This window comes from Drosophila busckii, chromosome 3L (assembly GCF_011750605.1).
Source record: "Drosophila busckii strain San Diego stock center, stock number 13000-0081.31 chromosome 3L, ASM1175060v1, whole genome shotgun sequence".
NCBI classification, from domain to species: Eukaryota; Metazoa; Arthropoda; class Insecta; order Diptera; family Drosophilidae; genus Drosophila; species Drosophila busckii.
The window spans coordinates 13,778,357-13,796,211 of NC_046606.1; the positions used below are offsets into that span (position 1 = coordinate 13,778,357).

Here is a 17,855-nt window from a genome sequence, read left to right on the forward strand (position 1 = left end):
AAAAAGAAAAAAAAGCTCAAAATATGTTTTAAGTCAAAAGCTAACGCTTCCACCTTACATTTGATAGTAGCCCGGTCGATATATTGTGGTGGCTCCACCGATATATGCGTTGCATTTGAGTCGAACATCGGATCTCTCGCTTGCACAATTGCTCAGGCTTTTGGGTCGAACTTATACTTATACTTATGCGTATACATACCTAACTAATAACAAGAGGCTGTTTGTAACGGCAATTCGAAAAAACACGTCGAAGTGAGTGCACGTCGCTAGCGGGTAATAAAAGTTGGAGTTTGCAGCAGCCGATTTCGTGTTGTTGTAAACGTAGTTACGTGCGTGTCTGTGCATGCGTGTGTATGTGTATGTATGTGCTTTTAGTGTGTGCCTGGAACCCCAAAGCAGAGACTCCAAATCAGCAGCCTCCAGCAGCTGTCTCACTCAAGCTTACGCTTCGCTGCGTGAGTGTTTATGTGTGCGTCTCTCCTGGGCGTCCGCCTATACATATACGTTTGCTCTGCTGTGGCTGTGTGCTGCTGCTGATTTTGTGTATAATTTTTTTGCGCGCGCTCAATCAAAACAGAGCTGGGCACTGTTCATTGTAATTTAACGCAGCGCTCAAAAAAGCAAAAAAGCCACAAATTAAACAAAAGCTGGCATAAACAAAAAAACAAAGTGTTGTCATAATTGATTTATTAATGTTAAAAACAATAATAATAATACTATGCGTGTTATTTATGAAGCACTAAAGTAATTACGTTTTGTTAAATAACATATTTGCAGTTGAATTGAGAAAAAACTAGGAATTAGGCACAGATCGTCAAGGCTTGGAGGTTTTTGTGTGTCGTGCATAAATATTAAATAATCTCGCAACGCTAAAAGCGTGCCAATAATTCACAGGTAAGGTTGACTTTTAGTTCTAAACCATACATACACATAAATCACAAGTAAGAGAGAGCGAGAGACAGACACAAGTTAGAGAGGCTGTGTGTGTGTGTGTGTGCTGACTGCTACTGTTCTCAGTAGTCACGCCACCTCACGCCTACGCCCAAAAGGCGCCCCAACATTCAAGCTAACTCACCCCGTCGCAAAAAAAAAAGCAAACTCTAAGCAGCAACACAGCTTTGTGCTCAACCTCATTTGACAGCAGCCCAGCCCGCCACCCACCCCCTCTCTTGTCTTTTTGCGTCGTCGTCGTTTCCCACTCGCCTGATTGTTGATGCTGCCCAGGAACTTTTGCTTCATCCCCCTTTCCCTACGCTGCTGCTCATACTGCATACGTTTTGCTTTTTACAGTTGTGCTACTTTTCATTTTTGTCATACATATTCCTTTTAGCTGCTTATCACATGTTTTTGCCTGCCATCTCTCTCATTCGTTCGTTCGCTCGTTCGTTCTGCTCGTTTGCTCATTCTCCTGCGCTTAACTTCAGCTTGAGCTCTCCCAGTCAGTGAAAGGTTTGCAATCATTACCTATTTCCAATTTGTAGCTTTGTACTTTATCGCGCAATCTCTTTGCATTCCGATTTGCAGCCCATTCGCTTTTTTGATCTTGAAACACATGCGCTCGATTCGATTCTGCACTCGCTCTCGCTCTTTATCTTTCGCTGTTCTGTTCTGTTTCGCTTGTGCTGGCTGTCAAACAAGTTTATTTTTAAAAGAGAGCTGGGCTTGTTGTAAAAACAGGTAAATCAATAAACGGCAGTTTAATTGTTTATTGCAAAGCAACAAGAATCAAAAGTTATGACTCTACAGATTTTGGTTAAAAACATGTGTGTGGTGTTATTTTTGCTAAGCTAAGCAGACTCACTTTTAGTTTTGTGCCATTTTTAATTAGGTGAATGTAACTAGTTCGACGACAAGTTTTTGTGCTAAAGTGTGAGTAGAATCAATGCAACGGTTGTTTCATTCAGGCGCTTTGATTAAAATCTGCATTAATTATCAAATTGTAGCACTTCAAGTTTCGTTAGATCATTTTAAATTGAATTTTCTTTCTGCTCATGACTTAATTTCTGATTTCTTTTATGCACACAGCAAAAATTACAATGGCGCCTGTAATCAAATGCCAAACTTAGCAAAGAGCTTTGCAATTAGTTGAGCAAAAAGTTAGCAAAAAGTTTTCCGTCAAGCACACACACCTGTGCAGCAGGCACAGTGGGCACCCCGAGTAGTTGGACTTTTGAATTGTTAAACAATCGCTACGAGTCCATAAAAAGCGCAATTGACAAATAGTAGTGGCAGCAAGTTGTGGCAAGCTGCCCGCAGTTGCCAAATATCCGCATGCAGCACATGAAGCATGAAGAAGTCGTTGCAAACATAATTCAATTAAGCCAAACAGCCAAAAGAGCAATAAAAGGCAAGCAGAGTTAAGCTTTTGCTTTTTGGATAGTGCACTTCCTTTGAGATAAATCGCGTGCTTGAGCAAACGTTTTTGGCCAAGACAGCCAAGCTGGCGACTATGCAACTGACCCAGTTAAGAGTTGCGACTGCTGTTTTGGGCCTGGCCGCAGCTTAAACTTGACCGAATGCCCAACACGTTGTGGAATATTGAAAATACACATAAATTAAATGCGCAGCACTCCAAGGTAAACCTCTGTGTCTCACTCTCCCTGGGCGAAAGATATAAAATAATGTTGCAATTGGTAATTTAATACCTGTCCGCGTTGAACTTTCACACGCACACTTGCTCGGATTTGCTTGGACAACGACAGCAAACAACTGTTGACAGTAGCCGTGTCTAATTTCAAGTGTTTGTCGCTTGAATTATTCGCCGCTCACCCAAAGGTTCACTGTACTTGTGTATAACGTAATTAAAAATATATCCAAATGCCAGGAAGACCTGCAAGACAAACAAGTTCGCATACAAGCAAAACGAACACACACACACACACACACACACACACACACACACACACGTTAGTAGTTGGTCAAAGTCAGCGCTGAGCTGAGCTTTTGTTGTTGTTGACAGATACCAGAGCATGGCTAATGCATTAGATCGTGGTCTTTGTCGCATTGCTGCTTGATTAGCTGCAATTGTTGAGAGCCAGTCTCGGAGCCAGTGTTGCCAATGTGGCTATTTTATGGCTAGCAAGCAAAATTCAATGCCAATTCAACAATGAGTTTGAAATTCTATAAATATGCATAAAATATTTATAAATGTTAATTGCAAATTAACTTTAAAATATAGATAACGAGGAAGACATACAATATACATAGAGATTTTAGTCTGATATCCATCAAACCAGAAGTCAGTATGATTTTATTGTTTCAAAAATTTATTTACGACAACTTGTAGTTTTTAACATTCACAAAAAATATATTTAAATCATACTGTGTGATAGATATAGAAAACGTAGAAGAAAACTATTTGATAGACAATGAGCTATTCAAAATATAAATAAACTACTTATGAGGACAATAGAAAAGAGAAGAATATATTCTTAGCTCTTATTAGAGGTTTTTTTTAAATTTCTATTAAAAAGATTTGACTAAAAAAATTCGAATGCAGCTCTTTGGTATTTCCATTAATTAAGCAACAATTATACAAAGCTTAAGCTTAAGCTACTTACATATTAAACTAGCTGCTGTCAATTTTGATTGATGACTTAAAAAATGGAAATATTTTTTCCGCTCGCCAGGAAGCAAAAAGAAAACTTTCGCAAAAAAAACATAAACAAAAGTAACTTATTTTCAAAACGCACGCCGTTTGGTTTTATGCAATCGGCAAAGTGCGTAACTTGGCTAAGAGCGGCAATTAACTGTGCCACTAAAAGCCAAATCGGAAGCACCTTATAACAATTTGTTGTGTTTATTAATTGGCACAAGACTTTAAGCGCATTTCAAATGCCTATAAATAAAAATAAAATGCTTATGGCTTCAAGCTTTGGCATTTGTTTTGCTTTGCTTGGTGTTGGTGGCCGCCAGACAAAAAGTGAAAGTCCAAATATGCGTGTTAACGTGGCTGCAACAATGCATATTAATTTGGCTTTTTTATTTGTTGCCAGCTGCTGCAACATGTAAAATTCGTAAGCCAATAGCAATATATAAATAAAAAGTCATAGTAAACATAAAAGCAACTAATTGTTTTTGCTTTAAGCCTGCAGCGCGCTGATGCAACTGGGGGCTGGGAAAATAGGCAGACTAAAAGTTAATGCAGCTCATAAAAAAAAACTTCTAGTCAGCTATGATTTTTTTGCGTGCGTTGAGAATTTAGATTAAGATCTATTCCCAGGGCACCCGCAGCGCTCCCACATAAATTTAACTCTTTTTTTTTTCTACACTCACAACGTAACGCGTTGCCAACTGTAACAAGCGTTAAAAAGAGAGCAACAACATGCGCTACACATTTGGCTGAGATTGCAACACATAACTTGCAGTTACCACATTTTCTTTTTTATACTTTTTTGCAGGCTTGTGTGGCAGGCAGCAGCAGCAGCAGCAATTGCCAATAACCTGACACACATGCGGCCAAAAAGCCAACGCCAAAGGTTGTGAAAGTTAAAGCCGAAAACTATAAGCGCATTGAACTTTAGTCTGAGTTTCCGCCAAAAGAAAGTTAAATAATAAATGCTTATTACGGCCTAACTAATTGCAAGTGTCAGCTATAGACAAAACAGCAGATCAAACAGCAAGTGCAATTGACAGAGAGAGAGAGAGAGAGAGAGCGAGAGAGCGGAAGAGAGAAATGCAAGCGTATAAAAATTAATGTGTGAATATTTTCGTTATTATTGTTGATGCATGACTCAAATATGAAAATAATGTGTATATGTAAATTAGCTCAAATGCTTTTGTCGTGGGTACAACTAGTTGCAGCTTATGAAGGCGGCTGAGTCGGTCGGTCGTTCGGTCTGTCGGGCTTTTGGTCACAAGTATTTCTTTTTTTAATGGAAATTTATGTACAACTTGAAGTGACAGCGGGCGTTGTAGCAGCAACAGCTGCAGCTGCCTCGCATTGATTGCTGTTGCGTTTTCCTGTTGCAAGAGTTTGGTGTCTACGTAACTCACACGGCGTATGCGTAATATCTAATTACACAGTCAGCTCATTAAGACCTTAATAGAGATTTCTCTGCCGCAGCCTGCAATTTACACTTTAATCAAAGTATTGCTCACAATAGTAGTAGCAATCATTCTATAAAAGCAATAACAGACCAAATTTATGCAACTATGTCAACTGCCTACAACAGTCAGACAGTCTCTCTCTCTCTCTCTCTTTTATACTCTCTTTCGCATACATAAGTTTGCGTTAGCACCAGCAATCAAACCTTGATCAGCACCTCCTCTCTCTCAAGTGCGACACACTCTATGAAAAATAGTTATTAAAAATCATAAAGTGCCAACATTAAGTAAGAATTTGATACTATTTGAATAATTATTTGGGTCAGTGTCTGGTTAAAGTTGACTTTGTTCTTGACCAACGACTTTTTGATGAGCCCAGCAGCTTTAATGTTCAATTAACTTAGCTTAGCGCAAAGCTTAAAACATTTAATTAAATGTAGTTGAGCGTACTCAAGCGAGCTAACAAATTGTTGCTAATGGCTGTTGAACTGTAAACTTATTTATAAATATTTATACACTCAGCGTTGAAGCGCCTTTTGTACTTGAGCTTTGTTCTTATTTTGACTTCTATATGCAAATTAAAAAGCATTACATCAAAAAAAAAAAATAAACTCCCACAAGCAGCAACCTACACATCCGTTAGACGCTCAATTTGTATAGCTGGGGCTGGGTGGATGGAGTGGGGCCCACATAATAAGCATGTCTAGGGCGTTGCCATGGTCCAGAGCACACTCTTCGTTGCTTTGAGACTGGCAAACTGTTTGTCAGTTTAAGGTGTTAAATTGGCTTGGCATTGCCACAGCAAATAGCAAATAGCGCTGATTATCGCGACAAACGAACAGCAAACATGGCAAACACTCGTTGCTGGCTTCACTTTGCGCTCGCTCGGTCCGTCCGACCATTGACCTAAAAAAAAATGTTAACAAAAGCTCAAGCTTGAGTTGAAGTGCGCTTCGTACTGCAGAGACTCGTGCCCAGAGCCAACTCTAATTATGTCAAATTAACGCAAAATGTTGTATAACTAATGCAAATGTTTATCATATCTGTGGAGTTGAATGACATGCGGAAGATATTTAAAATATAATAAACTTTATGCTGTTTATGGCTGCAACTTTTTGCTGCTTGGACCTTTTTATGCAAATCAGCTAATGAATTTAATTTTTTCTGCGCCCCACAATGTCGTTTAAATAAATGTTTGTATACCAGTTTTGATTTGAGGTATTTAATTGGCAAATCGCTTGGGCAGCTGCTTGGCTAAAAACAAAGCCACTCTATATCTCATGTCTCGAACTCTGGCATATAAATTTTCAAAAAAATGTAAAAACAACAAATATTTCGAAACAGATTAAAGGCTCGCGCGCAAATATTTTTGTGTGGTGTAGCTTGGCCCACAACTGAGGCAAATACAAAATGTGTTGTAAGCCTGAGGTTTTGATGAATGTTTATTTATAAAGTCACAAGACATAAAAGCTCATGGCTTTGAGTTATTCGCAAAGATTAATTAGACCTTTGTATAAGATTTTGCTAGCTATAACTTTAAATGTTAAAGGCTGAAGAAAGTTACATCAGATCTTAGCTAATCAGATTGAAAACAAATTAAAGAAAAGCATTTTTTTTAAATTTAATGAACTTTAAATAGAAAAGCTGTGGAAGGGGATTAGAACTCCCTAAAAATAGAAGGTTACGTTCAAATTGAGATTGGAACGAGCTATAAAAAAAGTTTATAAAATATTACTTATAAAGTTTATTAACAATCTGATGAAAAGAAAATAATGCTGATGCTCTAAGTGAGTTTCTAAGTTTAATAAAGTTCCGAGCTTAATGAAAAGTATAATAGAATTTAAATCTTAAATATATTTTAGAAAAGAAAATAAAAGCTAAGCAGCCTAAAAATTGAAAATTACCTAAAAACCTTCCCAATTTCATTTGTAATAATTCGAATAAAGTAGAATAAAATGAATTTCTGACTTTTAGTGCAGCTTTCATCAATTTTCAAAGCTTATTATAAATTTATTCTGAAAAAAAAGAAATGCTGAGGAGGTTTAGAACTCCTTGAAAATTAGCACAATCCTCCCCATAACATTTTTAATGATAGACATAAATAATAGATTCAATCGGTGACTTTAATAGCGCGTTACATAAATTCGCTTTGAGATTTGCGGCAGTTAAAAAAGTCTTTTACCCACTTCCTTGCACTAAGAACTGTAATTGCATTAATTATAACTACTTAAAGATGAAATGAATACATTAAGTTATCAGCAGCGACACTTAACTCAATTTCCATGCGCCGTTAAGCATCCGCTTCCCTTTTCTCAAACTAAATTTATTAGCAGTAACTGTTTTTCTCCAGAGCCCCGAACGCCCACCCAAGTTGCATTCTCAACTCTATGCAGATTTTGAGCAATTATTTCCGTTTGTGTATGTGTGTGTGTGTGGGATTGCAGTAGCCTGCTGACCTAATTAGAGCTTATTACCAAGCCCAGCAAAACTTAATTGCCAGTCAGGAATTTCACACGCTTCGCTCCGAGCGTTGAAGAGTGAAGTGAAGGGAATGGAAATTCGAGATGAGTTTTAACTATTACTGCTGTGTGGGCCTTTTGGGCCAACTACTGAGAGACACAGAGACCCACAACATTGTAAACGCATTAGAAAAAGTTTCTTCTCCCCAAGTAGAAAGCATTGGCAATAGTTTACAAATACAATTTCTAAATTCTTGCTTTGTGAACGTGACAAGTTCGAACGAGAACGAAACGAAACCAACTGTCTGTCCGTCCGTCTATCTGTCTGTCCGTGCGTCTGTCTTGGCTGGTTGGAGAGCAAAACCTGCACATGACTGGCAGCTGTCTTGGCCTAAGCTGTAGTTAGTTTTTATTATATTGTTGCTGCTGTTTCAACTTTTGTCTCTTGGCTTTTAATTAATACAAAGTTATGACTTTCTTTGGCCCATTTCAAGTACTACTAACTACAATTAACTCTTCGACTACAGCTTTCAATCTAAATCTCGCTTTTCGCAATTCCTGAGCATCTCCATCCATTGTCTATTGTCTGCTCTCAACTTTCTTTGGTCGAACAATTTTTCTAACATGCTTTACTTTCAGTTTCAGTTTCTATGCTATACAAAATATTTTTACTTTAATTACACACGCTGCCAATTAAAACTTTGTGATATGTCAGAGTTGGCAATTTATGCAGATGCTTCCTTTTCCCTATATATAACATATGTACATACTAAATGTCTATGTAGAGCTAAAATGTTGCTTGTTTGACTTTTGCTGTTGCTCCGAGCTTCACACAGAGAAGCGGCCTGGGAATGCGGCAAATGTTTAACCAGCAAGCGGAGCTACTTGAAAGCTAATTAAATGATTTGTGCACATATGTGTAGGTGTGTTTACATGTGTGTGTGTGTGTTGTGTTGTGTGTGTGGGTGTAGGTGCTTATGATAAGTAGCACTGCATTTTATATGGCATATGGCAGCAGCTTAGTGTGGATTTGAGCATAATTAACGTCGAGTTCAACTGGGAGAACTCAAGTTTCAATTAAAACCAAAATTGCCTGCAGTTGTAATTAAAACAACGAATAACTGCAAGATAAGCTTAAATCAAGTCGTATGCAAATTACAGTAGAATAGTAGAGAATAAATTAGCATATGATTTATCTACATTTATCTAAGTATCTGTATATCCATCTAAGTAACTATCTAAATATTATCCATCAGATTAATATGTTTATATCTATTTATGTATCTGTTTACAGCAATTTATCTAAGTATCTATCTATATACTATATATTTATATATCTATCTGTCCACATCTATCATATATGTATCTATATATTTATCTTTCTAAGCATCTATCTAGTTGCTACTACGTATCTATCAATACTTTGATATATCTAAAAGTATCTAGACTATCTACCTATCTATCTACAAAGTATGTAATAAATTATCTAAAAATCTATCTTAGTATATATCTATCTACATTTAAGTATCTATCTCGATACTATCCATCTACAAAGTATATATATGTATTAAATTATGAATGTATTAAATTACTGCCAAATAGCTTGCCATATTTAAAATCTATAATATATAAAATAATATTGGGTTTATTTTATTACTTGCTTTTTAAATTAAAAATGCATAAAGTGTTTAAAACAGAATTAAAAAAAATTTATATTAATTGTTAATGCATAATCACAAATATTTGCAAAGCGAAATAAAAAATGTAGCCATTTTTATAAAGCTAAAAACATCTATTTAAAAAGTACAGTTATTAAAATTATGAAATTAATTTTAATCCCCTTTTGTTGCTCAACAACAAAATGAGTTGTTAAAAATACTTTTGCTCGTTTGTTTGTTGGCACATCAGCAAGTCCTGGTTCTGGTCCTGGTTTGTTGGCACAAATAGCTTTTGCAGGCTTAAGGGCACTTAAGCACTTAACATTTTGCGTAGAGCTGGAGCTGCGTTGCACTTTCATTTGAAATGAGCTTACAGCCAAAGACTTACGTTAACAGCGGAGCTAAAACAAAAGTTGGCCAAAAGACTTCGCTTGATAACAAAACTGCAAACTGAGTCGAAGTCAGCGCCTGCTCCAGTTTTGCACTAGCTATCAATATATCATGACACTGTTAGCAGTGTGTCAGCATCACACACACATGCAGACACACGCACACTCAAGTACTTAGACAAGTCGGAGAACTGCGGGTAAAACATGTTTCCATTTGGGGGAAAAACTAGTGGAAACTAGTAAAGTTACACAACGAAGTTCACTTGGCAACAGCTGGAAAAATGTTATTAATTTAATCAAAAAAAAAAAGAGATAAATTTTATAACCAGTTAAAAATTGTAAGTGTGAGTTTGATAAACTATTTGATGCCACAGTTGCGACTCATTTCTTTTGTAGTCTAGTGTAAGAACTTGCTGGCAATGTAGACCGCGCGCTGAAAAGAAAAGTGCAGATGAAAGCCGACAAAGCGTACCGAATCCAAGATAAAAATACAAGTCTATGGAAATGGAAGCTGAAGAGAGTGTAGAAAAGAAAGAAGGAGAGGGGCGAAGAGTTGAAATTCATTGAGTTCATTTGGCTGGCGATGTTAGTTGCTAATTAACTAACTCAAACTAATGAATCAAAGCGGAATTTTGTGGACACAAAAAACATTTAAAATAAAATAAATTTGCTTTAAATTAAATGATGTGTTAAATGTTGAAATTATGTCATATGCTAAATAAATTTGTGCAAAACTATTGTGCGAATTACAAAAGCTTTAATAAAAGCAATAAATTAATTTTAATGCTGTTTATATAAATTAAATTTATTAAATTCAAAGCTTGCAGTATAACTTAAAAAGGCTGTAACTTAAATTTATTGAGATTTATATAATTTAAATTTATTAAATTTCAAACTGCTTCAATTTGCAGAGTATCTCAAGCTCTCATGCACTAATTTTTTAACGTTAGCTTTACATGTTAATTTATTAGACACGCACACGTTCCACACACACACACACACACACGCACACTTAAGGGGGGCGATAAGGTGTGGAAATGTTTTAGCCCCAACTCTGTGACACTTTCTTTCTATGCACATTAATTTGTGCGACACAAGACATTTTTAAGTTAAATTAGAAATTCTTTAAACTTACACAACTCGCTATACCACTTTTGTAATTGTTTAACTAAATGGCGCTCTAAACTTTTAACTAACTTTTTCCGTTCGCTCTTTTCTAATTACAGCTAACAGGTTCTCGAAAACAGCCGCAAAATTTCCAAAACAACGAAAATGGTTTTTGACTGCGGTGTCTGGTGTGCAAAGTATTTGCTTTGCATATTGAATTTTATATTCTTTGTAAGTATAAAGTATAAAATAAAAGAAAACATACATAATAAAATTTGCAGTATTAATAATGGCATTAACTGCTCAAAATGCTGCGGGCAAATTGGCAATAGAAAAAGAAAAATAAATAGTTCCCAGCAGCGCATAATTTAAAGTTAAATGTGGGAATTGATTGAATAGTTTTTTATTTGCTGTCGAATACCGATTAATAGTTATGCATAGAGGGTATGCTAAAAGTGTTAAGAAGATAAAGAAAATAAGAGAATTTATGAGTTTATTGCGAAAATTAAGCTTAATATTTATATTAACCCTTTCGACTAAAATTGAACAAATAAATATTTTTATCATTTCCTTTTGTAAGTATTTGGGCAAAATTGCTCACAGGTAATGTTGGGGTCGAATGGGTTAAATGGAAAGGAAAAAGGAAAAATAATTATATAATGAGAATGTTGAACAGATTGAAACTTTGAACCCAGATAGCTATTAATAATTAAAAAAATATCAAAATGATTTTTTATATATTAGACAACCCTAGTTAAAGGGTCTTACACAGTCGGCTACGCCTGCATTATTTACTGAATTTAAATTCTAGTCCCTAGAGAGCTAATACAAAATTATGTGGGTTTAAGCTTAAAGCATTAAAAGTTGATTTATTGTAGCTAATAATCAAATTCAAGATCTAAACTTTCCGCTTGGTAATCGAAATCAAAGTTATATAGTTAACAGGGTATATCGAAGCAGTTGCCATGGGCAGTATTTCCAAACTCTATTGCGCTTTGGGTTTTTTGTTTAAATTCCATTACAAATTGTAAGCGTTTGGAGTCGCTGCCTGGGCCTGAGCCGGAGCCGGAGCCGCTGGATAGGCGCGGTTGCAGTCAATCAAGCAAATCTCTGCGCAAGCGCAGTTTTGTTTTTTTTTTTCTCTCTGCTCTTTTGTGCATATTCACAGTTTGCTTTCATGACGGTTCATTGACTTTGTTGTCGCTGTACTTGTTGTGGTTGTTGTTTATGTTTATCCATCATAATCATCAAACATCAAATGCAATCAACATAAACATAATTACGAACATAGTCCGCCGAGCTGCGACTGTTGGTTGGAGCTTTATGCTCACTGGTGGCCATTTGCATGAGCCATGAGGGTTTCTTTTTCCCAGCGCTATTATTTACTAAACACCTTGCTTATATTTCTGTGTTTTTTTTCTATTCACAGGTGCTAGGCACAATTATATTCGGCGTTGGACTATGGCTGGCGGTGGACAAGCATTCGCTGATTGCTTTGCTCAAGCTGGTCGAGAGCGAGCGCATTGAGGTAAAGTGTTTACCCATAATGCTATTTTGGGTGAAAGTGTTTTTCGAAACCATCCACCAAGTGCATGTAGTTAAAGCTGAAAATCATGTCTCGATATGCGTCACCCTTAATTGGTTTATAGCCACTTAATAATTCATAAATTGAACGATTATATATTGGAAAATATAGTGTTAGAGTAAGTTAATAACTTAATTAGTGTCAAATATATAGAAAAGCAATATATATAATTTTAAAAAGTGCAAGTAAATTTATATCCAAAAAAGTATTATAGATTTTTTAACTGAAGCCAACGATTATCGTCCAGCTTAAAATTGCAAAATTGAAAGTTTAAGACCAAACAAACTAATTAGCTCTAATTTTTAGTTTAATGTTGAATGTAGTAGATCATTTATTCAATACGTTTTTAGTTCAACGCCTTTATTCAATTATAGAAATTTAAATTACAACTAGTTATTTGAAAGTTTATAAATATAAATAATTCTAAATATATAAAAATTAAGTTTAGCTTAAGCAAATAATTTATTTTGATTTATAGCGAATATAAATACGAACAGTCCAAGCTGCAATTTTTTTCAAGTTGTTTTGCTTTAATTTATAGTGTAGAGTAAACTTTTAACTTAAAATTTATTCAATTTGAGAACAAAACATTTGAGTTCAACTCTTGTTTTTTACCCAATTGAAGCATTGTAATTATTTTACTGCTGCTAGTATAATTAAAATAAAAAATGATTTCTGATACAAAAGTTTAGTTAACTTAACACATATTTCACTAAATTTATTCTCTAGAATTTTTGAACACTTGAGCCCTCAATTCATACTAAAAGTAGAGCAAAACTTTTAAATAATAAATTGCTAATGCATTTAATTGTCTATATCGGAAAACGATTTAGTTAAACTCCTATTTATTATTACAATTTTTAAATTCAACTGTGCAGCTTATCTAACCTTCATTACAATAGCCATAAGCTCTAACTAATGGCTAATCCATAGTTAATTGTTAACAAAAACGTGTTGCCTTTGCTATGGAAGCCGTGTCATGTCTGTTGCTGTTTCTGTTGCAGTTGCAGTTGCATGTCAAATGCAACTAAACTGAACGCCCCTTCTGACCTCCAAAGCTTCTGGTTGATATCTGTGCAAAGTCATTAGCCTTTCGCTTTGAATAATCAACTGGACACTGGGACTGAAAGTACATGTTGTAGCCCTGGCTTAATTGCAGGGATTTTAAAGCAAACAGCGAACTATTGGTCAATGAACTTGGCCAAGCGTAGATAAAAAATAAATATTTAAATTCGTGCACTCTCTAAGCTTTAATTACTCGCACATAAGTTGCAAAATCAACTTCAGAATGCTGTGAGTTCAGCACAAGGTTAATTATGCATAAGCTATATAGCGAGAACTTATATGTCAAGTTACTTATATATCATCTTGTTATTTATCAATTTACAGCCGCAGGTCATAGAGCAGTTTGCCTATGTGCTGCTTGTCATTGGAGCTGTCATGTTCTTCATGAGTCTCTTGGGTTACTTGGGCGCCATGCGTGAATCTCGCTGTCTGCTGTCAACGGTAAGTAACAAATATAGAGATAAAAGATACAAGATACAGTGCGTTCAATAACAAATTAAGTTATTGTTGCATCATCATCATCATCATCATCATCGACATAAGCATGTAATTGCAACTTTCAAAAAACTTGAGCTCAGCAGCGTCTGCTCGTGGGCTATGTGAAGAAGCTGCTTGTTGTTGTTGTTGCTGTTGCTGTGGATTGTTTGCATATTTACACGATTATAAAAATAGTAGACAGTTTGACTTTGACTTTAGCTTGGAAAAATGCTCATGTTGAAACCTTCAAGTGTTTCTTCGCTTTTTGGCGTCAAGTGAAAGTTGCGCGCGTTGCGGTTGCGGCGGCGGGGGCGACAACTGTACTTTGATTTTTCATCTGCACTGGGCATTTCCATGAGACGCGCCAGAAAACGTGTGTCAACAATTTATCAAGTTACATTTAAGCTGCAGCGTTTGGCCCTCGCATTGCGACAAGCCAAGCCAAGCGGGCCAAGCCCTTCACTTGATATGCATTGTGCTTGGAATTTGTAATTTTCACCAGCACGCATTTCAATTAACACAAGCTGTTTATATAGCCAAGTTATTATAGCTCGCTTGATTGGCTGCTGACCCCACCTTAAAAGGCACTTTCTACATAGCAGAGACAGTAGCTGCAATAATTAATTAAACAGCCAACCAACCGACCAACCAGCCAACAGTTTATTATTAATTTGCGGGTGGCCACAGGCTGCAATTTATTGGCTCAAGGGGCGACGCATGCGTCAATAACAAGCGGCTCATAAAAGTTTGGCTGGCCCTCAAAATCGAAAATCTTTATGCACAATTTGCAGTAAATATAGCAAGGTCAGCTTGCTGTGAAGGCCTCAGCTCACATTGTATTTAAAAACGGTTTAGAGTGTCAAATGTAGGCGCACGATTTGGCGTTTAAGCCAAATTGATTTGGCTTGTGCAGAATATTTAATTAAAGACTTGAATTATGCAGCGCCGCAGAGTTTGCAACATTGATAACATTATGATAAGGCCAGAGTTCATTTGCCAACATTTGTGACGCAGCCACGCGTAACAAGCACAACATACATGTGACTTTATCAGGGCGCACGCATCTGCAGCAACAATAATAATAAAAACAACAACAATATGTAGATTAGCACATTGAGAGCACAGCATACATGTCTAAAAGCTTAAAAGCTATGCGCGCAGCTTGGCCTTCAACATATACCAAATGGCCAGGCTGACAAGCTTGTCTCTATTTATATGCATGTGTGTGGGTCGAATTCACCACACATAGCAGAACGGCTGCTGCACATTTAGCTCAGGGTCAACGCATCAGCATTTTTATGCAATCCACGCGCTCTCGCTCTCGCGCTCTGATTTATTAATTGGGTCAGCTGCAACATGCGGCGTATACGCAACTGATTTCAACTTGTATTCTGTGTCTTTTCGCAGTATGGCACTCTGCTCGTCTTGCTGCTTATTGCCGAGCTTGTGGCTGGCGGTTTGGCCGCCTTCTACAAGGACAAGGTGCGCTATGAGAGCAAACGCTTCTTGCAAAACACAATTAGCAGCTATACGCTAAGCGAGAACATGGACACCACCTCGTTGATGTGGAACCAGCTGATGGGCAACTTTGGCTGCTGCGGCATCAATGATTATCGCGACTTCAACAACTCGATGTCGTGGCAGGCCACCAAGGGCAATCGCACCATACCCGAGGCCTGCTGCAAGCTCAAGGATGTGGCCAAGCTGGTGCCGCAGTTCGAGGACTGCACCACAAATCCCAGTGAAAGCAATAGCTTCTATATGAAGGTAAGCTTATCAATTTGACAATTGCTTACATTCATATTAATTCATTTATGTTTTGCTTGCAGGGCTGCTATGAAGTCTTTGCCGATTGGTTGATCAGACAGCGCGAGCTTATCATAGGCGTCATTATAGCCGGCATTGTGCATTTGGTGCTCGTTATTTTAGCCTTTGCGCTTTGCAAAGCTTTTGCCAAATACGATGACATGCGTCTGTAAATTCATTACCGCACGCATTTTGTTTTAGCCCAGCAAGCTATAGAGCCGGACAGCAAGAGCAAACAGTGAAGCAGCAGACAAAAAGAATAAACAAACCCTAACGAACATTCACAATGTGTTCAATCAAACCCCCAAATGATGAAAATTCAAATTAAAATGCATTTTCTCCCCCTGCATGGAAATTTACACGTTTTTTAAGGCTAAGCTCATAAGAAGTTGAAGCAACCACACGCATATTTAATCAAAAACAAAAGAAAACGTACAGAAATATTTGCTCAAGCAGTCTACAAGTTTACAGTTTATTGATGAAATATTGCTATAAACATATATAAATATTTATTTGTAAATGATGAAAAAGAATATCTGTTTTGATAGCAGTTTATGTTTTTTAAGCTATATGCTAAAATAATCATAATTTTATAAATGTCAAATAACATTTGCACACAGCCAAATGTTTAAACAAAAGCCACTCAAACGCATCACAAGTAAACAAAAGTAAAACTAACAATTTTTGAAGTCAAAGCAAAGCAAAGAATTTTAAGCTACCGCTAAACAACAGCATTAGTTTATATACATTACTCACTCACTCACACATACATTTAAAGCCCACAATTTAATGTTAGTTAATTAAAAACTAAACAAAAAAATACATAAAAAACGAAACGAAAATTTAACTCAATGGCAAATTAAAAAGACATTGATGTTGTACTATGTGTTTTAGATTGTAAGCCCTTCTATATTGTTAAGTTGTAATTTAAGTTGTTTTTGCTATAGCTATTTTCAAGTTTTTAACGACATACATAAACTAAAAAGAAAGAAGTGAGCAAGAGAACGCGTAGCAAATCGTGTTTATCCTTTTTGTTAAAACTGAATGTTGTACATTTTTTGAATTCTATATATACACGGCTACACATACATACATACATACATACATACAATATATACATTTAAATTACATATATATTAATATATCTATTATAAATGCATATTATATACACGTATGTCTGTAGTTTACTCAATGTAATTTTGATGCAAGCTAAAAACAAAACTGAAATACCATTAAAAAAAAAAAAGAAAAACGAAAAAAAAAATAAAAATACATAAATCCCAAAAAATGTGCGTTTAAATGAATTATTTAAGGCGTTTTTAATAAATAAAAATTGTATTTATTTAATGTACGCGTATATCCGATATGAAGCTAAATATCCAATACACCATGCAGTTGTTGTCTTCGCTAAATACCAGCAAGTTTATGGATTAAGTCTCTGCTATATTGAGCATCCTAAAAGTATGCAAGAATCTTAAGCTGCGCAGTGGTACATACTAAAATAAAAATTTCCATATCTCGGCACAATTCCAAAATTTTTGGTTTGCGCGCTTCGCAGTACCAAACTCTATCGTTCTGCATTCAAGGATGAGGGTGTCATCTTAATATCCCAACACTTAGAACTTTTCGAGCTCAGGGTCAAGGAAAGTTGCCAAAAACAGAAAATGTGTTATATTTCAGAAACTGCAAGGAAAACTTTTGATATTTTTGGTCAGCTGATAGTCCTTTTGAATTAGCATCGATTGGTACTGATTTTGTCTTGATCCTGCTAAGGACTCGCGAGATATAACCGTTTTTCTGTATACGGAAAATGCCCTTTTTCTCAGCTCCTGTAAGGATATGCGTCCTTTGAGTGATATATTCTGAAAGGTCTTGATGAGCACTACTTGTATGCCAAAGGACATACAAATCTTCCATGTAGTTTCTGAGAAAAACGGCATTTTATGTTTTTTAGCCAATTTTTGGGACAAACCCCCTTGATTTTTTTACAGAAAATTGTTTTCTACGATTTTAAAAATCCTTGAATGCAGATCGATAGATTAGATGCTCAGGAGTGCGAAAATTAAGGTCCTTTTACAATTCGAATGATAACGGAGGTGTAGGAGCCAAGTAAATATTGTCATGCGAAAGAAAATTCGTTAATTGCGCAGAAGGTACTAGGACGATTTGAATATTCTTTGATCAGCTGATTATTCCATTTAATACGCTTTAATTGATTTTGTTTTCGTTCTTATCCAGCAAAGGACACGGGTAATATAGCCAT

General features: G+C 36.1%; 1 protein-coding gene across 2 annotated transcripts; it reads left to right on the forward strand.

Annotated features, from left to right (window-relative positions):
• The first annotated feature begins 238 nt into the window (after positions 1–238).
• Positions 239–16,120, forward strand: LOC108598717 (tetraspanin-9). Of its 2 annotated transcripts, none has more exons than XM_033293539.1 (7): positions 239–273; positions 778–894; positions 10,779–10,890; positions 12,089–12,187; positions 13,634–13,750; positions 15,194–15,553; positions 15,616–16,120. In XM_033293539.1, exons 3-7 carry the CDS (start codon positions 10,825–10,827, stop codon positions 15,763–15,765), a joined length of 792 nt encoding a protein of 263 aa, XP_033149430.1. In that variant the 5' UTR covers positions 239–273; positions 778–894; positions 10,779–10,824; the 3' UTR covers positions 15,766–16,120. The 2 variants fall into 2 exon arrangements, with proteins under 2 accessions (XP_033149430.1, XP_017840936.2); XM_017985447.2 differs by having other exon boundaries at positions 270–357.
• The last annotated feature ends 1,735 nt before the right edge of the window (positions 16,121–17,855 follow it).